Raw genomic sequence first — 27,464 nt, 5'->3', positions numbered from 1 at the left:
AACAAGTTCAAAGTTCCTCTACTTTGTAACCGAGTTGCTGAGCAATAATGGAAGAATCCCTGACCCAGCAGGGTGAGCCTGGCCAAGCCCCACCCACAGGGCCCGAGAATAAAGGCCCCTCCTCCCAGCTGTCACAGGCTGCTCTCTAGAAGCTTGGGAAAAAGATTATGATGTGCTGGGATGTTTTTCTGGAATGACACACAAATCTCAGTGGTGTTCTGGAGGATCGATTTAGATGTAGTGGACCATATCGGTCAGCCAGGACTGGGAAACAGATGCCCTGGGTTCCAGTTCTGGCTTCTGACTTTGCCCAACGTCCTCTATTGGACCCTGTTTCCTCATCTGTCAAGGAGTCATGAGCTGATGAGCTCCCTTTCCCAAGACTTAGTGAGGATCAACTGTGAGAGAGTCACATCCCACCCTTACCCCCGCACAACTCACCTGCATGTTCCAATTAGAATCTCAAGCAAGGCCCAGAGCTCAATCCAAGGCTCACTTGGTAGCAGCTCTTGTCCTTGGCCACGACCACACACCTGTACCCACCTTCTTCACATCCCTGTCACCTCCTATGTTGCTGAACCAAAAATCTGTGCTGCCCCTCCCATGGTGTAACACTGTTCTGAAGAGGCATTTTTCCAGGCAGGGACTACATTTCCCAGCATGCCTTGCATCTAGGGTTAGCCACGGACTAGTTCTCATCCAGGGAAGGCGAGCAGAAGTGACAGGTCACTTCTTGGTTGGGGTTTGTACGGAGCAACTGGGGCTTCTCCCCTCTCCTGGCCTTTATCTGCCAGCTCAATGCAAAGAACTCCAAGGCCCTGGGGGAGGGTGGAGCCCAAGAGAGAGGAAGCCTGGATCCCCAAATCACAGATGGAGGAAAGTTGTCAACCAAGAGTAACAACTAGATTGGACTCTGCTGTGAGGTTAAACCACTGAAATTGGGGGGTTATTTGTTACAGCAGCTAATGTTACCCTAAAAGAGGCACCCTCTCTGCGTACTCCTCTCCTCTGGCACACCCTCCCCTGCTTCCTTCCCCTCCAAACCTCTCAGACATTCACAGATGCCATTCAGAGTATCTGAATCACTGATGTTATCAATTCGATCATTGATTGAACAAATATTTATAGCTCACGTACCATGTGCAAGAAGCAGGGCTGGGCACCGGCAAAAGAAAGGCAGAGTGGTATGTAGTAGCCCGTGATGTGCAATAGCCCCATGCACACAAGGCAGATTCCACCCCTGTCCTTCCTTGAGGAGGTCATGGTCTGGTTGCCCCTTGCCCCCAAGTCTAGCTGCTGGCCTGAGGCTTCATTCTCCCACCCTGGGATCCAGCCTGCCACCCGGTCTTCTGGTCCTGGACTTCCCCTTCTCTCTGAAGGCCAGCCCATCCTCACTGCTGAGGACACACCCTAGAGACTGTCTCTCCCTTAGTACTGCCACTCCCTCACATTAAATTAAAACCTTCAACTTGCAGGCCTCATTATACCATCCTCAGCCTTCTCACAGTTCCTCTAGCCCCATCCCATGGAGACCTCAAAAACCAGAACCTCTGCCCTTTTTCATACTCTGTCTCCTCCTGCCTTCCTTTCTCTCTTAATTTAGAATTGACTCGGAGGCTGAGAGTTTCCATGGTTCCTTTGCAAATGCCTTCACCCCTTGTTGCGGAAGGCTGGAAAATTTGGGTGGGCCTGAGGGTGCATGTTCAGACATCCCTGGCAACGCAAGTAGCCCCGAATGGTTCTCCAGGACCTGCTAATTCATCCGGATTTTTGCCTGGCCTCTCTTTGGACTTGGCAGCCCCTCCCCCCAATAAACACCGCCTGAAGTTTGGACTCAGGACACAGCTGCCCACCCCTGGGAACAGGCATCTGAGTAACTGATGTTTTTACAAACTGACCTTGCTGCCTTTTTAAGTGGAAAGGTTCAGCCATGGCCACAGGGCTTGGCCAGCAGAATGCAGGCTGGATTTCAGCTCTACTCACCCCCTTTACACAGTACACAATGTATACAACTGTCCATGGTCACCTTGGCTTTGAGCTCCTAAGCCTGGCTCATGGGGTCCTCCCTCTGGCTTTGCCTCTCCAGCTGTATCCAGGCCTCTCTGCCATGCTCTGTACTCTCTACCGGCAGCCAGCTTCATGGGGCTGTTGCACATCACGGGCTACTACATACCACTCTGCCTTCCTTTTGCTGTTCCATCTGAACAAAGCATTCTTCTTTGCTCAGCCAGCTCTGGTCATTCGTTTGTTTGGGAGTGTCCTCAGCCTGGAAGTCTTTCTGTACTCCTTGCATCCTCCCTTGTTGCTCCCTGCAGCCCCGGGGTCACCCCCTCATTGGGCACTCACTGTCCTCGACTGCAGGGTCTGCACACACAACCGTCTGAATGCAACCCCTCTGGGCAGGAGCACATGTGTCACCTGGGTAGCCTGCTCCAGCCCTGGACCTTACAACAGAGGACAGCAGGAATGGAATTAAATGAGGAAAATGGCTTCAACCTCAAGGAGTGGTTGGTACAATGAAATGAGTCCATACTGAGAGATTCACTCATTCTTGATTCACTGGTTCAACAAGTACTTTTCAGAGTACGCCTTGTGCACCAGGCTCTGTGCTGGCCCCTGGTGCATAGTGAATAAGACAGACACCAGTTCTGGCTCTGCTGGAGCCCCCAGTCTTAGCTTCTACATACATCACTGGATCCGAAAGAGGAATGTGAAAGATGATTCTGGTGGGAGCAGTGATAGAGGAAATGGAAAAGGGCCTCAAACGATCCTAACCTGCAGGTGGAGGGCTGGAAGCCCATGGCTCTGGGAGCAGGAGGAGGGCCATGGGCTGTAGCCTTGGCCTGGGGCTGCTCTCCACCCACCAGTGACCCCCAAGAGCCCAGGCCTGGAAGTCAGGATGCTGCGTTCCCAGCCTGCTCTCACAGGGCCAGTTCAGCCATCTCCCTGGGCAGTGCCCACCCCACCTCCTCCCCGGGGTTTCAACTTTGAGGGAGGAGGAAAGTCCAAGGCTGAATGACACTTGAGCCCCAGATCTGATCAGAATACGTGGTGGGGGGCTGCCCTTGGCACAAGCCCCCTGCTCTTGGGTACAGAGGTCACTCCAGATCCAGGGGCGGCCAGGACTTCTTTCTGGGCCACAGCCAGGCTGCTTGCTAAAATTTGAAGAACCCACCTTCTCACCCACTGCTGCTGGAGTTGCCATTTTAATAACCAAGTTTAGGAGATTCAATTAAGATTGGGAGCCTCATCCCTCTTCCAGGGAGGCCTCACAATTGGTATTTTTCTCTGCAAGAGCATGAGTGGGGCCCTTTGCAGGGGTTTTTGTACAGCAAGCAGCACAGAGAGAGAAAAAGGAAAAAAAAAAAAACAACTTTGGCTCAAAGATGCCAATAATAGGGGATTTCTTTTCCCGGTCTCCCCATGGAAGGTTGTCAACAGTGCAGGCATAATCGGGGCCGGCGGCTGCCCTGCTCAGAGAGGGGGACGTGTGCTCCTTTGTTACGATGGGCTGAATAGGATGTCCCTGCACCCAGACCTGGCCTCCCGGCTAACAAAGGGCCCCTTTGTCACCCCGGGCAAAGAGTGCTGCCGAGGTTGCCACAGCAACTCAGGGACAGAGACTTAACGTGCAAGTGACATTTCAGATGGGAAGCGGGCATTCAAAAATTCAAATTTCTTTATGTGTAGTGGTTTCCTTCTCTGGATATTTTAAAGGAACCACATGGCAAACAAAAGAAAAAATAAATAAGCCAACAATAAACGCGTAGCCAAGCAAACAAACATCACTGCAAGTCAGCATGCTGGTTCCTCCTCCCTCGATGGGTGAAAAGCCCTGTTGACAGCATCATTGGGGCCCCTAGGCGACCTGTGTGTTCTTATCCAAAAGGCAATCTGACACCATTAAAAAAAGTTTGAAAAAAATCATCTAGAATTCTACCTGCTGGACACAGGACACTTTTTCTCTGTCTCTGTCTCTGCATTCCCTAGACGGTCCTGTATGATCTGCTGCATGCCAGACCAGGAGCTGGGGTGGGGGGATGCAAAGATAAATCAGACTCTTTCTCTCCAAGGCTGATGGTACAGTGGGGCTCCCAAGTACCTCTAATCTCCTTACAACTGGAATGGCCTTTAGTTGGGGTCTAAGACAGTTGCCATCAGAGGGAGTAACAGATGCTGTCTGGGGAAAGGGGGTGAGCAGGGCTTGATAGAGGAGGGGAACCTGAGAGGGATTTGCTGCTAACCCAGTGCTGGCACTTAGTTGCTATTTCCAGGATGCAATGAGGGAGGAAGGGAGGGAAGGAAGGAAGAGAGAGAGGACGTGCTCTCTTTCTCTCTCCCTCCATTCTTTTAAAGGGGAAAGCATCATAAATAGCAGGATGCAGGCAACATGTCAGGCAAAAAAAATGTCTTTAAACAATTGCCACCACAATATACAAGATATTTTCCTTTAGCACTTTATGATGACAGTTTAATAAACAACATTGAAGGAATATTACAGTGAACACCTGTATATCCACCACCTGGATTTGGCCATTAACATTTTACTTTTTCTGGCTTTATTGCATATTTATCCATCTATCCATTTCTCTACCCATCCATTAATCCTTCTTATTTTTTTGGACACATTTCAAATGCAGACATCCTTTAACCCCCCTAAAATACATCAGCATGCGTGTAATTATTTAGAGTCCAGTATTTGTTTACATTTTTTCTTTTGATTTGAAATTTACATGCAATGAAATGCACAAATCTTTTTTAAAATTAATTAATTTATTTTTGTCTGCATTAGGTCTTTATTGCTGCACACGGGCTTTCTCTAGTTGCGGCCGAGCGGGGGCTACTCTCCGTTGCGATGCATGGGCTTCTCATTGCTGTGGCTTCTCTTGTTGTGGAGCACAGACTCTAGGCACACGGGCTTCAGTAGTTGTGGCACGTGGGCTCAGTAGTTGTGGCTCGTGGGCTCTAGAGCGCAGGCTCAGTAGTTGTGGCGCACGGGCTTAGTTGCTCCGCGGCATGTGGGATCTTCCCAGATGAGGGCTTGAACATGTGTCCCCTGCATTGGCAGGCGGATTCTTAACCACTGCGCCACCAGGGAAGTCCCAAATGTACAAATCTTAAATGTACATTCTCTGAGTTTTGACAACGGCATCTGCCTGTGTGACCCAAACCTTTATCAAGATACAGAACGTTAGGATCACGCTAGAAATTTCCCTCATGGGAAGACAGACAAACAAATAGTCAAATATCTTCTTCAAGGTGAGAAGTACCAATGAACTCTATCTTTATTCTTCTTTGCCCAAGCCTGTACATCACTGAGGCTACTACAGGTGATGGAGAATATAGGCCAGAGGGGTGTCTGGGTCCAAAGTGGAGCCTCTTTATCCTTAGAAGAGGGAAATATTAGCAGACATTCTCTTGTGGAAGTGAAGGAGACTTAAGATCACAGATTCCTGAGTCCAGGCAGCCCAGTCCTGCCGAGAGCTGAGTCAACTGAAGATGGGCCTAAGGTTAGGGCCAAGAGATACCCATCTCTTCACTTGACTAACTCCTCAGTACCCTACAGTGCCCAGCTCAGCATTACCTCCTTCAGGAAGTCCTCGTTTGTGTTCCCATTTTATTTTTTCTCACCTCTATTATGTTTACTACACTGTATTTAATTGACTGTCTTCCCAATTCAGCTGTGAGCTCCTTGAGAGCACAAATTATGTCTTGATCATGGTTCAATCTCTAGTCTCTGGCATGTGATCAAAAATATTTTTCGGGCTTCCCTGGTGGCGCAGTGGTTGAGAATCCGCCTGCCAATGCAGGGGACACGGGTTCGAGCCCTGGTCTGGGAGGATCCCACATGCCGCGGAGCAACTAAGCCCGTGAGCCACAACTACTGAGCCTGCGCGTCTGGAGCCTGTGCTCCGCAACAAGAGAGGCTGCAATAGTGAGAGGCCCGCGCACCGCGATGAAGAGTGGCCCCCACTTGCCACAACGAGAGAAAGTCCTCGCACAGAAGTGAAGACCCAACACAGCCAAAAATAAATAAATAAATTAAAAAAAATTTTTTTTTCATATATTACCCTTACTAATATTTGCCAAATACTTTCTAAGTGCCAGGTAATTTGTAATTACCTTTGTTTTTAGAAATACTAATTTTTTACCCAATTGCTATAAAAACTTGTAGATTAGAGGAGAATACAGAAAATAGAAAATATATAATATGGAAAAATATAGTCTAATGACAAAGACCAACCTTGAGTATGATAAAGAAAAAGAAAAAGTATAGATAATAGATGCAGAAGAGTTCTTAAAGCCGTAAGACTAAAAACACCTTTACACTAATACATTTGTAAAGTTAGAGAAAATGAATAACTTTCTAGAAAAGTATAATTTACCAACATTTACTGAAGAAAAATATGACATAATGATCTAATTATAATTTAAGCAGTTGAATCAGTTACCAAAATTCTTCCTCAACTCATTAGACAAAATGAGTATAACCTTGGCATGCAAAGCTTGACAATAACAGTACAAAAAATTTAAGACCAATTTCAATTACTAACGTAGATGCAAAAAATTCTAAATGAAATAATGCAAATGGATTTAGCAGTGTATTAAAAAATGAATTATGACTGAATAGAAGTTCCAACAATTATCCCAGGAATTCAAGGATGGTTCACCATGAAACTATCTATTAATATAATTTACAATATTAGTAGGTTAGAAGATAAAATCCAGATGATTATTTTAATATATGCTAAAAAATATTATAAACTACTACTAATTCATGCTCCCCAGAAAAATCTCTTAGCAGAATATGAATAAAAAGAAACTTTTTTAATTGATAAAGAGTATCACCAAAAGTTTACAGTTAGTATCTTACTTAATAGCTTAAAGGTGAAATGTAATCAGTTTTCTTATTGAAGTAAGGAACAAGGTAAGAATTCCTGATATCAACACTTCTATTTAACATTGATTCTAGAGGTGCTGGACAATGAAATAAGAAAAGACAAAGAAACAAGTAGTAAGATGATTGGAATGGAAGAGCAGACTCAGTCTCCCCCCCGCTCCCCTTTCTGCAGATAATATGACCATTCATGCAGAAAATCCAAGAGAATCTACGGAAAAACTATTAGAACAAATAAGAGAGTTTAGTTAGTTTTGTTGACACAAGATATTCATCCACAACTTTAATATTGTTCCTTTATATACATATTTATAAAATCTCAAAGGATTGAAAGACTTTTTATCAAAAAAACCCTCAATTCTCCCCAAGTTAATTTAATAACTAAATATAATTCAAATCAAAACACTAACAGGGTTTTCTTTTTGCATAAGCTGAAATTTATATGTAAGATTAGAGAGATGTAGTAAGGTCTAGTGGTTATGAGTGTGGACTTTGGAGCCAAACTAGTTAGTTGAAAATCCTGGCTACACTATGTACTAACTACAGGTAAGTTACTTGGCCTCTCTGTGCCTCAGTTTCCTCATTTGTAAAATAGGGATAAGAGTAGTACCTACTTCATGGAGTTGTTGTCAAGATTAATAGAGGTAATAGATGTACAGAATTTAGCATAGTGCCTGGCACACATCTGGCACTCCGTACTTCTTAGCTGTTATTAGAGCTTCTTTTAATTTCCCCTTAGAGAGCAGCACATGGTTATTTATCTTCTTATTTCTTTTTCGAGTGGGGTTCATTCACATTTAACTTTTCTGATTTCTTTCCTTCTGTAACTAGCACACGCTAATATACAGGTGTGTACATGGCAGACAAAGGTAAGGAAACCTTGAGAGCTCTCAGGGGATATGTTCCAGATGGCTCATTCATTACAAGCTTTTTGTATTGTAAGACAATCTACATGATGTCATTTAAACTCAAGTGTAGTGTGTTGTTGCAGAAGGTGCATGGATTTCAAGTATGAATCCCAGCTCCACAAAGTTCTCACTGCATGTTTGAGGTTCAGGGACTTTTTTCTAAGCCTCAGTTCCCTCATTTGTAAAAAGTGCTTTGATAATAATGCCCATCATGAAGGCTGGTGAGGGGATCCCAAAAGATAATGTGCTGGTTCCCACAGCAGGGCTCCATGAACTTCAGTCATCTCCCAAGGATTCTGCACCCTCCCTCTTTCCTCCCAGCCCCCACTTCCTCTCCCCAAGAAAGAGTGTAAAGTCTCTCAGATGGACCTTGGCACTGCTCCTCTGGAAAGCTGGAGAGCGATTCATGGGTGGGACATCAGGGAGAAGTCCCCTCCTTTTGTGAGGGGACTTTAGAGCAGTTGACTAGGTAAACATGGTTTAATAACAATGACTCACAATTTAATAGTGCTTCAGAGTTTTAGAAGTGCTTTGCTATCTATTTCCTCATTGCTTCTCATAACAAACCCGTGGAGAAGGCACTACCTTCCCATTTTGCAGAAGTGGAAACTGAGGCTCAAAGAGGTACATTGACTTGGATAAGGCAAAACAGGGAGTTGAGCAGAGCTTAGGACTTGAACTCAGAGCCTTTGGTGTCTCGGTGCTCTTATATGGAGGGCCTAAGTGAATTATCCTGTGCTAAAGTCTCTGCCACATGTGCATCGGTTCATTTGATCTTTTGTCCAGCAGACATTTTGAGTGGAAGTTGTGGGCTGACTTGGCCAGTTGTCAGAAATAATGGACAGGTTGGAATGCTGTTGAGGGGATACAATGGTTAGGGCCCCAAGAATGCCCAACTGATGCACCAGACAATAGCCACCCACCTCAACCAAGTTCCTGAAGGAGATGCGTGCGTGCACGTGCAAACACACACACACACACACGGAGTGAGAGTGCCTAAGGAAAGAAGAGTTCTGCTCTGTTATTAGGTGGACTTGAGCCCTGTGGCAGACACTACCGGGGCTCTGCCCACATCCCCACAAACCTCACCACTCCAGTGCATGAAGCCCCAACTTGTGGCTGCTGGTACCTGCATCTCCTTGTCTAATGGCTTTCTCTGGTTGACAGAACCCCATTCTCCTTGCCAGGGTGAACTGCCCTGGAATTAATGCTCTCTGAGAGCAGCCTCTAACCAAGACTGTGAGGAGTTGGTGGATAAAGACTCCAACTCCTTGCCCCTCAAGTGGGATAACTCTGAGGCAGTGTTCTACATTGTTTTCCAGAACTCCCCCGTGGAGTGAGGCTCCAGTTGCCTACAGTGGTAATTTGCATGATAATGTGCCCATTATTGACTGTCTTTCTTTCCTGAGATCACTTTTCTACCCCCTACCTGTGTGTCCTGGGATCACTCTCCAATAAACTACTTGCACTAGGATTCTTGCCTCAGAATCAGCTTTTGGAAGACCCCAACTAAGAGAGGCGAGATTTTCCTTGGGGACCTCTTTTTTCCACACCCCAATTGAGCTTGACATATCCCATCACATCTAAGCCTGAGTCAGATCTTATGCACACTGGCCACTGGGAGGGAAGAGACAGAGGAGCAGATACTGCCAGGAGTCACCCACATGTGCTAAATTGTGACTCCCCTCACTGGCAAATGTAGCCCATCTGTTCCCTAGAATCTGGACAATTCAGAGGCTTCTTCTTCCCGAGGGTGTGCATGTGGCATGTGTGTGTAGATAGGAAGTCCCTTGAAAACCCTACCTCCCCTGGAAGTGGGCATGAAACATCCATCCTGTATTAGTCACTGGAGGCACCAAGATGAGTGAGCCATCATCCCTGCCCTGGAGATATTCATAGGGCAAATGCGTTATTAACGGTTCGGAGAAATCTACACTAACAGTCCTGTGTGCAGACAGTTATTGGAGCAGCAAATTGGAGCAATGAGTTGGATTCTTGGAGAAGTCTTCACCGAAGAGGTGTTACTTCTATTGGGTTTTAGTGAATAAGTTGGAATTTGTTAGGGTTTTCATGGTGGAGGGAAAAGAGAATAAGGTTAAGTATGCCTAGACCCGTAAATCCCCCACCTGGAAGTGACACGCACCACTTCTGTTCATGTTCCCTTGGCTAAAGTAAGTCACAAGCTCATACCTAAGCACAAGTGGGTGGGGAAGTACATTTCTACCATGCGTCCATAAGGGAATGATTCAAACTAGCCAATCCTAAATTTGTTTATGCTGCTTTGCCTGTTCCTTTACATGGAAACCACAATAAATGTTCTTGCCTACAATTATTCCCTCTCCCCATGCCTCCTAACTGACCCTGGTGCTTCCCCATGTGGCCCCTACGGCATGGCATGCCTCTCCTCTTGGGAACTGTGAGTAACAAACTATCTTTTCAGTGGCAATTGTTTCCTGATCCATTTTCCTTACCATAGCTAAATAATAATAAAATATGTTAAAACACATCCATATTCTGATATCTCAGCTATTTACGATATCAGAAACTGAGAATTGGAAGATGCATAAGCAGGTACTCTGGGTCCCCAGACTGGATTGCTGCAGGCAGGGCATGACCAGGCTGGCCTGAACCAGCTGTGAGACTCCCCTCCCCCAGATTCCACCTGGGGTCAAGAGGAAGGGAAACCCCACTCCTGTCCTGAGAACAAAAAATTAGGCTGAGGTGTTTCTTTGAGGGAAATGAGTCATCAACTTCCTATCTGATCAATTCCCACAAAAAAAGGGCAAGCCCAAGCTTTGGAGTCTGCATGGCTTCCTTACTGGGATCCACTACCAGACTTCCCAGAGATCTCTTTGGTGTTGACCTCCCCTCGGGGAAGGGAGTGGACATAGGTGACTGACAGGGTTGGTGTTTGCTGCTGCTGGCAGACCCCAGGGAAGCCGAATTGCTTCCTGAAGTTGACCCACTGCACATGGACCTCCATACTCTGGTGGCTGTTGTTCTACAGCCCTGGCCAGAGTTAATGAGACCAAGACTGTGGAAATATGGGCTGTGGGAAGTGCTCCAGGTGGGATTCCGGACTTAGGTACTGCTGATTAGTCCTGATATTAACACTGTGATGTTGAAGATTCCTCCCTGGGCTTCATACTTCTCATCTGTAAAACGGCCACAGCAGTCTTATTTCCTGACTCAGAGGATTGCTGTAAAGATTGACCTCCTCAACCCACAACAGAGGTATCTACAAAAAACAAAATGAAATTAAACAAAAAAGCAAGCAAAAAACTACAGCAGGCACTATAATAAATGGTGAAATATTGATAGCTTTCCTTCTGAGATCAGGAATGAGACAAGGATGCCTGCTATTATTACTTCTTTCCAACATGTACTGGCCATACTAGCCGGTGCAACAAGGTAAGAAAAAGAAAGAAAACGTTTAAGGATTGAAAAGGAAAAACGAAAACTCTCATTTTTACAGACGAAATAGAATATGGTATATTTTTTTAAAGTCAAACACTCTACAGATAAATTGTTAGAATAAGTGAGTTTGGCAGTGTTGCTGGATACAAGTGCATTATACAAAAATTTACTTCTATATGTATTATGTTCCAGATCTATATTGCCGAGTAACAAACCATTCCAAAACTTCATGGGTTAAAATAACAATAATCGTCTATTATCTCTCATGGTTTCTGTGCATTTTGGATTCAGGAAGCACTCAGCTGGATGTTTCAGAGTTTTTCATGTGGTTGCAGTCAGGTAGTAGATGGAGCTGGAACAGCAGGGGACTGGCTAGGCATTTTCCTCTCTTTTCTTAGTCTCAAGGTCTCAGCATATGGATTCTCTGTGTGGGTTACTTTAGACTTCTTCAAAGCACAGCAGCTGAGGACGTCTTACATAGTGGCTTAGGGTTCCAAAGACAAATGTCCCAAAAGAGGGAGCCAGGCAAAAGATGTATCAACTTTCATCACCTAGACTCAGAAGCCACACAGCATCACTTCTGCTACATTCTATTTGTTAAAACCCAGTCACCAAGACCAACCCTTTTTAAGGGTTAGACTCCACCCCTTTGGAGGATGTCAAAGAATTTGCTGACTTATTTTAAAACTACCACACTGTACTGGCAACAAACAGATAATTAAAATATATATATATAAAGGAACCATTGACAATAGCGTCAAAAACATAAAATACCCAGGACTAAAAGTAATAAAAGATGCGCAAGTTCTCTACATAGGAAACTACAAAACATTGCTGAGATGACTTTAAAAAAACCTAAATAAATGAAGGGACATACCATGTTTATGGATAGGAAGACAATGTTGACAATGTCAGTTTTACCCAAATTGATCCAAAGATTCAAGGTGGAAATGCAAATGTCAAGAACAGTCAAGGCACTCTCGAACATAAAAGTGGGTAGATTCATGCTATGGGACATTAAGACTTATTATAAAACTATAGAAATTCAGACTGATAATGGCACAAAGAGAGACAAACAGGCTAATGGAACAGACTAGAAAATTCAGAAACTGCCCAATGCACACATGGACTACCTGATTTATGACAAACTTAACACTGTAGAGAAGTGGGAGGAAAGGTGATCTTCTCAATAAATACTGCTGGGTCAGTTGGATGTCCAGATGGAAAAAAGGAGAGAGGCCAGTGGGAAATTCCTTCTAATGAGATATGGCAATGAATTCTAGAAACAATGACTGCTGAAATTTATTTAGAAGTTCTTTCCTTTCTGAGCTGTAATTTCCTTCTGTTGTTCCCAAACCTTTAGTGAAAGCCTGTTTCCCACACCTGTCTTGTATTAGGGGATCTTTATGGTCACAAATAGTGGTCCTAGCTTGAAGCCAGGACCAGCAAAGCCCAAATTGCAGTTGGGAGCTAAGTTCTAAGCTGGTTCCTGGGTGGGCAAGGGGCTCACTCCCTTTTTTCCAGATAGCATCTCATGTCCTGCTGCCACCCAAGAATCCCATTCTAATTCACTTCTGCCTCCTGGCCTTGTGCCCTTCCCAGCAAGGCATCCCCAGTGTGCCAGAGCCAGGAAGGCAGAGGGCAGTGGTGGCCCAGTCAGTGGGAGGTGAGGGAGTAGAGACTGTTAGACAATTCTTAGATGGGAAGGGGAGGAGCAACAGGCCAGCTGCCAGCAGGTGATGTGAGGAGTTAGGGGGCTTCTTTTATGTGTGTGTGTGGGGGGGCGGGGGAGACTGTTTCAGTCACCTCTCTGTCCCACCATGCGAGCCATGTCATTTCCATTCTTCTCTCACTCCAGAAGACCATGGTGGTGGTGGTGGTCGTGGTGATGGGGGTGGCAGATTCTGGACTCTTCCCCAGAACTTCACTTTCTAGGCTATTTCTACAGCCCTCTCTCTGTCATTAAAGGGAGAAGGATCCTCTGCCTTCTCCGGGTGGTTTCAGTCTAGATCCTCTGGGGGCAGCGGAGCCCACTCCATTCCCGACGCCACAAGTTCTTGCCTCAGTTTCCTCATATGTAAAGTGAGAATTTAAGCAGCAATCCTCCAGGGCCACTCTCGCAGTGACTCAGATCAGTGGCACACGGAGGGAGAACATCCTAACGTCAGCCTCAGGCTCTGGGCCGCAGCCCCGGGGTAAGGCAGCACCCATCTCCGAAAGCGTGCCTTCCCTTCCGCCACATTTAGGGCTCAGAGACGCCCTAAATATCTAGGGCGGGGAGTGTCCCACTTCTGGGGAGGGGTGTCGTACAGGCTTCTCCCTCCCTTCACCCTTGGTGGCTGAAGGCGGGACGGGAAAGGGCCGTCTGGACCGGCGCGCAACCCTCCGGAACCCCCGGGGGCGGAGAGCCAAGCGGGAGACCCGGCGTCTGCCTGGCCCGCAGGAGGAACCTCCCCACCCGGGTCCGGGCCCCAGGCCCTGCGCGGCGCCCGAGGCCGGAACAATAGCGCGCGCTGGCGGGCGGGGGCGGGGCGCTCCACCGGGCGCCGCCCCCGGCCCGCCCCCCGCGCTCCCACACTAGCTCGCACACTGGCTCGCACACTGGCTCCCACCCGCCGCCCGCCCAGGCACTGCCCGCGGGAGCCGCCGCCGCCGCCGCCGCGCCCGCCATGGACGTCCGCCTGTACCCCTCGGCGCCCGCGGTGGGCGCGCGGCCCGGGGCCGAGCCGGCCAGCCTGGCGCCCCTGGACTATTACCACTGCGGCAAGGTAGGCGGGGGCGGGGTGGGGGCCCGGGAGGGCGGGGCCTGCCCGCGCCTTCGGACCCAGAGCCGAGCCAGAGCGCCCAGGGCTGGAGCGCGGGCAGCAGTCTCCCGGCGGCTCGGGACGCGGGCGCTCTCGGGGACACACGCGGGGAGATGCCGGCGGTGCCGACGCGCGGGGACACGCACCCATCAGCCCCGCCGACGGGCACATGCCACTCACGCCGATCCCCTGGCGGTGACACTCACGCCCAGAGTTGTTGGGATCACAGGCAGAAGTCACCCCGACAGTCACTCACACGATGTCACAGTGACACACACTCACCCACGTCCCCCTGACAGCCTCGCATGCATTCACAAGCCGACACACAGTGACCCACTGTCACACACACAGCCATCCTGCTTACACTACCGTCCCACACAAGTCACCCTGACAGTCATTTATTTCTACACAGCCACACGCAGTCACTCGCCCACCTGCGCTGTCACACCGCCACATGCAAGCCACCCGTTCCCACACTGCGACGCCACACACCGCGTTCCATGCCCCCATCCGCCGTCACACGCAGTCACAACTGGGGACAGGCACACAAAGAAGTCGCTCCGACAGTCACTCGCTCACGCTCCCAGTGACTCAGACAGTCGCACGCTGTCACCTATAGCCACCCCATGGACGGGGAACCTCAGGCACACTAATCGCCCTGACAGCCAAACAGTCACACGCGGTCACACCCGGGGGCAGCCGCGGCCACCACACCGCCCTTCCCCCACCTCGGCCGTCCACACTCGCGCGTGGGCGGTTTAACTTCTCGGCGCCGCAGCGCAGTAATTGGGCCGTTTGGTAATCGGTTGTCACCGCCCGGCGGGGCCTCGGATTGCGAGCTGGCCATGGCCCAGCGAGGCCTGTCCCCTCCCGGCTGGGGCTGCGGTGAGGGATACCCCTTCTTTCCCGAGATCGCCGCCTCCACCCGCAGCCAGGTCCCAGCCCCGCTGCTTCGGGCGCGATGCGAGCTCGCGCTCCTGGAAGCCCGGACGGGCGGCGACCGACCCCGCTCCCCGCGCCGAGCCCAGCCCGGGACGCTGAGGTGCAGCGGCGCCGTGCGCGTCTCCTCCCTCGCCCGGGAGGGAACTTTCGAACTTAGTTAGGAAGCCGGACGGTCCGTGCGTCCGCGGGACTGTGCGTCGGTCCGGGGCCGGCCGGAGCCGAGCGCGGCTTTTCGTCACTCGGAGCCCGGATTGAACGGCGCGCGTGGGTTTCCCCGCGGCCCTGGCGCAGACGCGCGGGCTCCACGGCACTGTGTGGTGAGTGCGCGTCGGGTGGCTGGGTCGGCGGCCCTCCGGGGCCGTAACCCCACCCCACGGGCTTTTCGTCAAGCTTCTTGCTGTGGGGATGCTGCGGGGAGGGGGCGTCCCCGCGCGGAACCTGGGGCCGCCCAGGCTGAGTGCGTCCTCAGGCCTTGGGGAGCGGCTTCTGGACTCCGGGGGCAGAGCCCTGCGCAGTTCGCCTGGGGCTTGGGGTGGGGTCCGGGGCCCTCAGGGCCGGGGGCGGCGTGGGCCGGGGGCAGGCGGCAAGTGAGGTCTCGCGGAGGATGGGGCGATTATCTTTTGTCCGGTGACGGGCAAAGTTAGAAGCCGAAGAGGGGGATGGTGTCTTCAAGAGAAGGCCCGTTCTCGGGCTGCTTCCATCTGATGGAGGAAGAATTGATTAGAAGTAGCAAGTGGAGTCTTTAGGAAGGAGAAGACGGTTGGGTTTGCGGCAGCTCGTCTATTTTCTGCCCTTGGCTTTGTTATTTTTTAAAATACGAAGTTGGCAAGGTTCCAGCTCCTGGTTTGGGGGCAGGGGTGAGACTGGGGATTTGGGCCTCAGAGTCTGGTTGGATGGGTGCCCCTCGCCTGCAGTGCTCCTTCTGGGGGTGGTGTTTCTGTAAACCTCCTCGGAGTGGGGTGGTCTCATAAGGGGGCCTATGGGAGGTGGCACTCAGTCGAGGCCCCAGCTTTATTCCGATGCTCTGTAAAGCTCTGACTCAGCACCAAGGACCAGTGTGAAACCCTGGTGGGAGGGAACCAATCAGGGAGTCAGAAGCTGGTGATTCTGGTTTCTGTCTGTGAACTAGGACCCCTGACCCAGAGCTGAGGATGTGTCCAGGTGGAGGAGGGTGGCAGCTGGGCCACTAAGATGGGTGAAAGAAAGGTCTGACATTGCATTTGGACGTGTGATCTGCTTCTTGATCCTTCAGCCTCATGGCGGTGCGAGGCAGAGGAAGTCACTTGGCTCAGGGAGGGGTGGGTCAGAAGCCTGTCGGTAGCAGATCATCAGTGGGCAGTCGCCTTCAGCACTGGCGGTTGGGGGCTGGGGCAAGTTGTGCCGAGGAGCTGATGTTGAGGGACTGGGGAGGCTCCGTCCTTACAGCTGGTCACTCTCAGAACTGGAGGGGAAAAGAGGCCCAAGATGCAGCCATGACCACAATTGGGGTCTATAGACTGGGCTGCAGAACCAGGACAGGGCCTGCACATTGGGGGCTCGGTCCCTGGAGCCCAGATAAGAGGCTTGTCCCCACAGGGCCTGAGAAACACAAGGGCAAGCCTTTGCCAAGTGATGCTGGACAGCCGTGGGGCAGTTGACCTGGAAGGGCCCTTGGCAACCGTTCCCTTGGTGACTGTCCCCTTAGTGATCCTCTAACACAGAGATTCCAGCCTCTTTAAACCAAAGTCATGAGCAGTGGCTGTTCTTTGGGTATCTTTTGTTTGAGAAGATACACAATGACGCAAAGCTGGTATGGTTTCATTTTTGCTTTGAAATAGATGTTTATTAATCATTATAATATTAGCATGCATTTGAAAAATAGCTTACAAGATATGGAACAGGCACATTAATTATTTTATGTAGTAATGGTGCCTGGTGAGCATAGGGGCTTGTGGCCCTGTAGCCCTGTCTGTGGCCCCCTACTGGGAACCATTAATCCCCTCCTTCTTCCTTCACACAAGGGGAAACTGAGTCATGGAGTAGTATACTCATAGGTTACATAGCAAATGAAGAGCACAGCTGAGGCCTGAACGCAAGTTCCTGGACTCCCAGCTTGACACTTGTCTGGCGTTCCCCACACGTCTCTGTCATGGTTTGGGGGTTAGGAGTCATGATGTTCTTCTAGGGTAACTATGAAGTCCCTTCATTAGGGTTTTGGCAAGGTATTTTATCAGGCTCGGGGCACTGCCTGGGGCTTCCTGCTCAACCATGGCAGACTAGTGGAAACTGGCCATTGGGATTGGGCAAACCTGGATTCAAATCTCCGCTTGTGGCTTTGTGACCTAGGGCAAATTATTTTACCTCATTGAGATATGATTTACATACAATAAAATGCAAATTTTAAGTGTACTGTTCCATGAGTTTTGACAAATATATAACCACATGTGTAACCACTATCCCAATCCAGATATAGAACATTTCTGTCACCCCAGAAAGTTCCCTCATGCTCCTTTCCAGTCACTACCCCCTACCCCTAGAGGAAACTGCGTATCTAATTTCTATTATCAGTGCTTTATTTAAGTTCAGTTTAAGTGTACTAAGTTAATTTAAGTTTTAGAACTTATGAAGCATATACATTTTTGCATTTGGGTTCATTTTGCTCAGCGAAGTGTCCTTAAGATTCATCCATGTTGTGTACGTCAATAGTTTTTTCTATTTTATTTAGTAATATTACATCATAACAAATATAGCACGATTTGTTTATTTGTTCACCTGCCGTTGGACATTTGGGTTTGTGTCCATGTTAGGGCTGTTATAAATAAAGCTGCTGTGAACATCCTTATACAAGTCTTTCTTTGAGTGGGGCAAATTATTTAATATCTCTGAGCCTCAGTGTCCTCTTGAGGACAACATTGTCTACCTCTGAGGTTCGGGAGAGTTAAGTGAGTTGATATAGGATAGGAAAGTTCTTGACACATACCAGCTACTAATTAGATAACAATGCTATCAACCACCTGGGACCTATTCCAGTAAGAGGCTTAGCATCTCTGTGTTCCAAGTATCCTTCATCCCTGGTCCAAACATCCTGGGTACAAGGCCAACCCAGGATGAACCCAGGGTGTTCAAGGCCAACCTGGGTACCACTTTCTCCATGCAGTGCTCCATGGCCAACAACCTTCTCTCTTTCTCTAGGTATGCCCCATCACCCCAAGAACTGGGGTTCAAAACTGCATGGGTTTTGACATGTTCTGTCATCCATCATTCAATCAACAAACAGTTTTCGAGCACCTCTTTGTGCTAGGCACTGCACTAGGCAACTGATGGTACAGCAGTGAAGCAAAGTGACACATATTGCTACCCTCTGGAGCTTACATGTCAGCATGGGAAGTCATAAATATATGGGTGAGATAGATATGGTATTGTGACTGATGCCATCGTTACAACTATGGAGAAAAATGAAGCAGGGAAGAGGGTTAAGGATGTTAGGTCCAGGTGCCGGTTTGCAGTTCTAAGTAGGGAGGTTGGGGAAGGCCTTGTGGTCTAGATCAGTAGGTCTAAAATTTATGTACCCATTAAGAATCATCTGGTAAGAGTTGAAACAAAAACAGATTCCTGGGCATCCCTTCCTGCCCTGAGATTCTGATTCAGCTGATTCGTGCTGGGGTCCTGAGGGTTTACATCTCTGATGAGCGCCCAGCCATGCTGCTGCAGCTCTGGAGACCACACATTATACAGCAGCGGTTTGGTTGTTTGTATACAGGCTTTTGTGGGCTCCCACCAGGCAGGAACCATGCCCAGCACCTGGCACAGTGCCTGACCCATAATTACTCAGGAAATTGTGCTGGTGGGTGAATGATTCAACTCTCCACCCACACAGCTCTGGGCACAGCATCTTGTCCCTGGATGGGATCTAGACAAGCTTAGTTAGTGAATGATTGGAGGCTCCTTATGGCGAAAATCCATGAAGTGGAAGTTGCTGGTCCCACCTCACCTAGACTTGAGATATGAGAGACCCGTTCAGCAACCCTAGTAGATGAGGTCCCCGCAGCATCTTTCTGCTGGGGCACAGGTGGCTGTGGATGGGTCCTGGGGAAGGAGCCCTGGGCGGGTTGGTCCTGGGGGAACTCTGGAAGGGTGCCTCTGTCTCTGTTAGGAAGATTTTTTACTTTCTGTCTAAAGGTGCTCCCTATAGCCCTTCCCCAGTGTGTCCCAGAGGCTCCTCAAGGACCACACTTCTGTACCTTACCAATGTCAGGAGCAGCAGCCCAGGCCTGACACAGCCCCTCCCTCCCCCCACCCCAGTCTGCTGGGTGACCTTGAGCATGACAGTGCCTTTCTCTGGGCCTCTGTTCCCCTCTGTGCAAAGGGAGAGCACATAAGTGACCATTATAGCCTCATGAGATGGGGAGCTATGGTGTGGAAATATAACGAAATAAAGTCTGGGGCATGTCCTTTATAACTGTAGAGTGTGGTGCACCCGGCAAGGATGAGGATGATACTTTTTGAAGAGACAGGCCCTCATATGCATCAGAGGGTAGGAACCACCGTGTCTGTCTACCTTTACTTTTGTATTCCCAGAGCTTGCCTGGCACATAGGTGCTCAGTAAATATTTGCCGAATGAACAAATTCAGGACTGGGCTGTTGTTCCCTGTGGCTTGAGGAACTTAGCATCTGTTTGACTCTTATAATCTGAAGACTTTGCAGTGAGCACATCGTGTCCAGAGCAGGGCAGGGCAGGGGCCAAGAGTCTTTTGGTTGACCTGACATTCCTAGAAGAACTTCCCTGAGTAGGCCCAGGGAGCAGAGCCCAGCATGCAGAGCAGCCAGTAAACTGGGAAGAGCCTCACCCGCATCCCAAGGATCGCCCTGCAGGGTGGCTGCCAGCTCCGTGTGATTCTGTAGGGCGTTTATTTTGCTTCTCGGATTTCCCAGCGCTGGTCTCAGGTTAGGAAGGCAGTGTAAATTCTGGGACCTGGCAGACCTGGGTTTGAACATTACCTTACCATCTTCAGTGCAGGCAAGTTATTTCACCTCCCTGTGCCTCAGTCTCTGCCTCTGGAAAATGGGCACATCAACACCTCCCCCACAAGGTTGCCATCAGAGCTGGAAATCCTGCCTGTAAGGTACTCAGCCCCAGCAGGAAATGCTTTCATTTCTATTCACAAAGAGCAGCACAATTGAAAGTTAAAATGCAAGAGGAATCTAGTTTCAGCACTGGCTGCTGGGGGAAGGGTCTTCCTAACAACAGGCCTTTCCATGCCTTGGTCTCTGGATCTGATTTTCCTGGGCCTAGGGTTTGAAGAGGTCTCTGCGCAGCATTCTGGACAGACAAGGAGCTGCTCATTTCCTTTGCATCTTTCTTTTTCCTTCTTGAATCTGTGTGGGAGGGAAGGTGGGTTTAGGAGGCGGAGAAGACTGGTTCAGATGGCAGCTGCACCGTTCATCGGCGTGAGCCGCTGACCTTGTGCACATCATTCAACTGCTCCAAGTCTCAGTTTTCTCATCTGTACAAGGGGACAGTAATGCCTTCCTCATATTGTTGCTATGAAGCTCAGATTAAAGTAACAGACATGGAAGTTCCGTCTCATCTAGAACAGTGTTTCCCAGCCTCAGCAATATTGACATTTTGGACCTGACAGTTCCTTGTCTTGGGGGTTGTTCCATGCATTGTAGGATGTGTAACATCATCCCTGGCCTTTACCAGCCGGGTGCTAGCAGCACCCCGCACTCTAGTCACGACAATCAAAAATGTTTCCAGACTTTGCCAAGTATTCCCTGGGCGAGGAGGCAAAATCACCCCTGTTTGAGAACCACTAATCTGGAAAGTGTGGTACAGGTAAACTAGGAGATGATGGTGATGAGAGTGGCAGAGCTCTGGGGCTCGTGCTTTCTGTTCGGTATTTTAGTCCTGTGTCTCCTTGTCAGCAAATCCTGTATCCACGTGGTTGACAGTTATCCTATTTATTTATTTACATGGACCAAAAAACTACATAGTGATTTTTCAGCATGGTTTGGGAGCAGCAGTAAAAACATATGGTAAGTAATTATTAACTTAATGAGTCGTGGTAAACTGTAATTTTATATCTTAGTGAAAACATGTTGTATAACACGGGATAATAAATTTTGTTCAATTACCCTGATGCTTAAACCTGCTACCGTACAGTTGCGATTTCTGGTGCCTGCTAGAATGAGCAGCAAGGTTGTGGCTTTTCAGTGCGTAATGACCTGTTTCCAGCTGGGTTTTTCAGATGTTCAGCAGGTTTTAATGCGTGCCTACTGTGTGCTAGGGGATTCAGCCCTGTCCTGAAGGTGCAGGGACTCAATAGGAAACTCGGCTTTCCTAGATGAAAGGCTGTGTGGATCTGTAATATATTGGCTCGAAAGGCAGAGTCATAATTAAATATATAATTATCTGGGGAAGTGATAGTGTCAAAGGTGTGGGAAGGCTGCACACGGCAGAGTCTTACAGGGAACACCAAGCAGGCTACATGGGGGGCATGCAGAGTGGTGGGAAGGCGTTCTAGGCAGAGGGGCACCCGTTGCAAGGTGGCTTGGAGGGGATTTGGGGATACTGTCAGCCTAAGTCAGGGAATGCTGCCTGCAGGGGAGAGGGGTGACAGCAGGAATCGTTATACGGAGGGAGGGTCGCATTCCAGCTGTTTGGGTTTTAAGTAGAAAGGTGCCTTGGAGCCAGAGTTATGGTTCAGAGTATGGAACGTTTCATGTTGCTGGATCCAGACCATTGTCGGTCACTGTCTCTTGGTCTTCTGCTGTGGGAAAGTTTTTTGGTCTTTTGTTTGTTTGTTTGTTGTTTGGTGGAGAGTTTAATATCATTATAAATGCCTACAAAATATCCTTCACTTGTATGAAACTGGGGTTTATCATAAGTAGGCATCCTATTTTTTTACTGCAGTATAGTTGATTTACAATATTGTTTTTGTTTCAGGTGTACAACAAAGTGATTTAGTTTTATATATATATATTTTTTTCAGATTCTTTTCCATTATGGGTTATTATGAGATACTGAATATAGTTCCTTGTGCTATACAGTAAATCCTTGTTGTTTATCTATTTTATATGTAGTAGCGTGTATCTCTTAATCCCATACTCCTAATTTATCTCTCCTCCCCCTTCCCCTTTGGTAACCATAAGTTTGTTTTCTATGTCTGTGAGTCTGTTTCTGTTTTGTAAATAAGTTGATTTGTATTATTTTTTAGATTCCAGATATGAGTGATGTCATATAATATTTATCTTTCTCTGTGTGACTTACTTCACTTAGTATGATATTCTCTAGGTCCGTCCATGTTGCTGCAAATGGAAATATTTCATTCTTTTTTATGGCTGACTAATATTCCATTATATATGTATATACACACACACACACACACACCACATTTTCTTTATCCATTCACCTGTTGTTGGACATTTAACTTGCTTCCATGTCTTGGCTTCTGTAAATAATGCTGCTATGAACATTGGGGTGCATGTATCTTTTTGAATCAGAGTTTTCATCTTTTCCAGATATTTACCCAGGAGTGGGATTGCTGGATCATATGGTAACACTATTTTAGTTTTTAAAGTGACTTTCATACTGTTTTCCATAGTGGCTGCACCAATTTACATTCTGCTATGGGAAAGTTTAATGACTTGTGTTTGATTTCCCCCAGTAGCCAGGGATGCTCTGCTTCTCAGACTTTAGTGCAACAGAATCACCTGGAGGGCAGTTAAAACACAGAATGCTGGCGCCACCCCCAGAAGTTCTGATTCAGTAGGTCTGGGGAGGAGTTGAAAATGTGCAGTGCCAACAAGTTGGTGATGCCAGTGCCGCTGGTCTGGGAAGCACACTTAGAGAACCCGGCTCTCGTCGAGAATATGGGAGGATTTTCCCGCCTTGGCCTAGGACAGTAAGGATGTACTGCTGGCCTGGGGCATGTAGCCCTAACTTGGACATGGTCAGGTGTCCCAGAGACTCCTGCCTTTTTCAGGACCCCTGTGGGTCATGGGGAGAGTCTCCTTCACCTTGGATAGAATCTTACATTGGACTCCCTGGAAATAGACTCTGATGTGGAGAGTTGCCTGTGGAAGGTGTATCTGGGGGGAAGTTCTGAGGAGGTGCACCTTGAAGGGAGTAAGAGAAGCATGGTTGGGCAGAGGGAGATGCTGGCCTGGGATACAGTTAATGATGAAAGCATCCCACAGGGACCTTTGGAGCTGGACTCCAGTTTGTCTCAGACTAAGGCAAGGGGGCTGCCCATTCCTTTGATTCTTGCATCCTCTGGTCACTGGCTTCAGTTGGCCCCCACAGGGTATAGCTGTGAGCACCAGAAGTTAGGAAATGAATGGGTGGAAAGGGAAACACCACACTGTCCATTTCAGGGAGCTGCATTTCGGAGAGAAAACTCACCTTCCTCTTGTTTCCCAAGAAATCAAGGGTCAGCATATTGATGATTAAATTTTAGAGACTTTTGAGTCACTTGCTAGATTCTTCTTTGCTTCATGCTGTGAGGGAGAGCTGGGAGATAACTGCTTCTTAGGTCTGAGTGAAGAAAAATGATAATTAATGGAATTTTCTGGGGCCCAAGGAGATTCTCTTACACATTCCTAGGTGTAGGATTCCAGAGTTCTTGTGCTGAGATGTCACACATTTTCCTGTGTGGTAGGGAGGACTCCACACTCATTTCTGAGGAGCTTCTGGGCCATGCCTGAGTGAGTCACATCTGGGCAGGGGATCGTGGCTTTCTCTTTGGACTGGAGTCCTGTCACATTCTTCAAGAGCCTCTTTGCCCTGCCTCTACCTCAGTGTAGGTCAGCATCCATGGTGGTCCCTTTATCAATCTTTCAGCTTTTCTGAGCAACCAGGAAGCTCAGAGGCAAATGCCTGTGTCACTTGTAGGCATGACATAGGATATCATGGGACATCTTTTTTTTCTTTTAATTTTTATTTATTTATTTATTTATTTTTGGCTGAGTTGGGTCTTCGTTGCTGCGCGCGGGCTTTCTCTAGGTGAGGTGAGCGGGGGCTACTCTTCGTTGCGGTGCGCGGGCTTCTCATTGCGGTGGCTTCTCCTGTTGTGGAGCACGGGCTCTAGACGTGCAGGCTTCAGTACTTGTGGCACGCGGCTCTAGAGTGCAGGCTCAGTAATTGTGGCTCATGGGCTCTAGAGTGTAGGCTCAGTAGTCGTGGCTCGTGGGCTCTAGAGTGCAGGCTCAGTAGTTGTGGCGCACGGGCTTAGTTGCTGTGCGGTATGTGGGATCTTCCCAGACCAGTGCTTGAACCCGTGTCCCCTGCATGGCAGGTGGATTCTTTTTTTTTTGTAACATCTTTATTGGAGTATAATTACTTTACAATGGGGTGTTAGTTTCTGCTTTATAACAAAGTGAATCAGCTATACATATACATATATCCCCATATCCCCTCCCTCTTGCGTCTCCCTCCCACCCTCCCTATCCCACCCCTCTAGGTGGTCACAAAGCACCGAGCTGATCTCCCTGCGCTATGCGGCTGCTTCCCACTAGCTATTTTACATTTGGTAGTGTATATATGTCCATGCCACTCTCTCACTTCGTCCCAGCTTACCCTTCCCCCTCCCCATGTCCTCAGGTCCATTCTCTACATGTGCATCTTTATTCCTGTCCTGCCCCTAGGTTCTTCATAACCTTTTTTTTTTTTTTAGATTCCATATATGTGTGTTAGCGTACGGTATTTGTTTTTCTCTTTCTGACTTACTTCACTCTGTATGACAGATTCTAGGTCCATCCACCTCACTACAAATAACTCAATTTCGTTTCTTTTTATGGCTGAGTAATATTCCATTGTATATATGTGCCACGTCTTCTTTATCCATTCATCTGTCGATGGACACTTAGGTTGCTTCCACGTCCTGGCTATTGTAAATAGAGCTGCAGTGAACATTGTGGTACATGACCCTTTTTGAATTATGGTTTCTCAGGGTATATGCCCAGTAGTGGGATTGCTGGGTCATATGGTAGTTCTAATTTTAGTCTTTTAAGGAACCTCTGTACTGTTCTCCATAGTGGCTGTATCAATTTACATTTCCTACCAACAGTGCAAGAGGGTTCCCTTTTCTCCACACCCTCTTCAGCATTTATTGTTTGTGAATTTTTTGATGATGGCCATTCTTACTGGTGTGAGGTGATACCTCATTGTAGTTTTGACTTGCATTTCTCTAATGATTAGTGATGTTGAGCATTTTTTCATGTGTTTGTTGGCAATCTGTATATCTTTGGAGAAATGTCTATTTAGTTCTTCTGCCCATTTTTGGATTGGGTTGTTTGTTTTTTTGATATTGAGCTGCATGAGCTGCTTGTAAATCTTGGAGATTAATCCTTTGTCAGTTGCTTCATTTGCAAATATTTTCTCCCATTCTGAGGGTTGTCTCTTGGTCTTGTTTATGGTTTCCTTTGCTGTGCAAAAGCTTTTAAGTTTCATTAGGTCCCATTTGTTTATTTTTGTTTTTATTTCCATTTCTCTAGGAGGTGGGTCAGAAAGGATCTCGTGTGATTTATGTCATAGAGTGCTCTGCCTATGTTTTCCTCTAAGAGTTTTATAGTGTCTGGCCTTACATTTAGGTCTTTAATCCATTTTGAGTTTATTTTTGTGTATGGTGTTGGGGAGTGTTCTAATTTCATTCTTTTACATGTAGCTGTCCAGTTTTCCCAGCACCACTTATTGGCAGGTGGATTCTTAAACACTGCACCACCAGGGAAGCCTTCATGGGACATCTTTTGCTCATTAACTCACTCCCAATTTCATTTCATTCTTCTGTCATTTCCCCCTTTGTCTTGAGTCCTGCCATTTTTTTTTGAAAAAAATTGTTTTTATTCTCTATAAAATACACAGAAATATATTAGAATAAAAAAAAGTAGAGCCCCCTCTCATTCTCTTTCATTTTCCCCACTGCCCTCTCAGCCCTGCTCCCCAGGGCTAACCACCGAGGGGAGTGTGGTGGGTATACTTCCAGGCATGACCATTCTTCAGTTCAGTACTTCTAATAAGTTTATTGTTTCTGTTTCTGTAATCACTTTTTCATTTCTCAGAATTCTGTATTGTTTCTTCATTGAGCTTATGTTCTAGTAGCCCATTCTTTTTTTTATGGATATGTGAATATCTTGAATCTTTTTGAAGATAATGTTTCAGTTTTTAAAAAAAGTTATCTTCTGTTTGCTGCATTAACTCTGTTTTCTTGCTGGTTAGGTCCTTGGTTCGCTTCCTGGTCTCTCTTTTATGCTGATGTTTTCTACAAATGCCTGGTGACTCTTGGTTGACATTTATTTGTGAACAAGGGTCTAGATTGATCTGTTCTGTCGTTGTAAGTTTCCTCAACATCTGTGAAAGCCACGAGCATGTGGGTAGGCAATGTGAATGTTGATTTTAGGTGCCCTGGGTGGGGTCTGTGTGTAGACACTTAAAGCTGGAGACTTCTACTAGACCATGGGACAAGCTCACTTGAGGTTGGGGACATCTGTTTCTCTTATCAGCCAGCAGTTACCCATGGGCACTGGTGCACTTTGTTTTGTTTTTTTCTGCATCATGTCCATCCATGGTGGGGGAATCCCCGAGACGGATTTCTCATTTAATTAAAGAGTTCGTCTTCCTGGCTTTAGCCTCAGGGCAAAACCAACAGTCAGCTTCTCTGAGGACTGTAGACTAACACAAAGGTCAAGTCACCTCCCCCTGTCCAGGGCTTTCAGCCCCTGCTGCCTGTGCTTTGCGATTTTCTGGGGTTCGGTTAGGAAAATAGCTTTTCTGGAGGTCTTGTGTTAGTGTGCAGGTGCCTTAGAACTGATAGGTTTCATTGTCAGTCTGTCTCTTCGACTTCTTACTTTCCAGAACCCTCTCAATGTTTCTGATGCCCAGCCCTTTCTTGTTTTCTTATGGGCTCTTTTGGAGTTATTCAGTTTTCATCTCTCTATCTGAATTATGAATATATGCGTGTGTGTACATACGGATTATGAATATGTGGGTGTATCTACCTCCCCTTTTTTTGTCATTCTGGTGGGGTTTAGAAGAGGGGAAAGGTAAAAGTATGTGTTCTACCCATCATCTTGAACAAAAAGCCCCCTCTCACAGATTTTTATTTCTAAAATTTGTGCTGTTTTATGGAGAAAAGTAGGGTAGAAATAAGCACAAATTATCCTCTGAGCATTTACTGCATGTCAGGCTCACGCACTCATATCATCTTGCTGAATCTTCGTAAGAACTATGCTAGGCACATGTGTCCCCATTGTCGGTGAGAAGACTGAGATCCAAATAGGTCAAGTTACAAAGGGCAGCAGAAGAGCTGGTTGGCAGAGCTGGGGTTTGGCCTATGCCCTCCCTGCTCCTCGCTCCTGCAGCCTCCGTGGTGCCCGCTGGAGCTCTCGCCCTCTGCAGGGATGCAAGAATGGACCAGCTCACCCCTTGTTTTTACTGTTGATGCATTGCCTATTCTGGGGGCCAGGGGCTTCCCAGCTGGGCCTCCTGCCTTGGTTTTCAACTTCGAAAATCATTTGGT

General features: G+C 47.7%; 1 protein-coding gene across 5 annotated transcripts in view; it reads left to right on the top strand.

The window, feature by feature from the left end:
* Positions 1–27,464, top strand: part of TOX2 (TOX high mobility group box family member 2) — a 271,638-nt gene that overhangs the window by 121,166 nt on the left and 123,008 nt on the right. For 2 of the 5 annotated variants that reach the window (XM_082430208.1, XM_082430209.1), the window contains exon 1: positions 13,848–13,991. The exons of 2 other annotated variants lie outside the window; for them this stretch is intronic. In XM_082430208.1, the coding sequence (XP_082286334.1) occupies positions 13,893–13,991 (99 nt within the window). In that variant the 5' untranslated portion in view covers positions 13,848–13,892. Of the gene's footprint in view, positions 1–13,847; positions 13,992–15,165; positions 15,287–27,464 lie in introns of those variants that run through there. One more of the 5 variants, XM_082430211.1, reaches the window with a different exon arrangement.

The sequence above is a fragment of the Balaenoptera physalus genome, assembly GCF_965194825.1.
Source record: "Balaenoptera physalus genome assembly, chromosome: 16".
Lineage (NCBI taxonomy): Eukaryota > Metazoa > Chordata > Mammalia > Artiodactyla > Balaenopteridae > Balaenoptera > Balaenoptera physalus.
The sequence above is the reverse complement of the archived record's forward strand: the minus strand, read 5'-3'. Positions and strand labels throughout refer to the sequence as shown.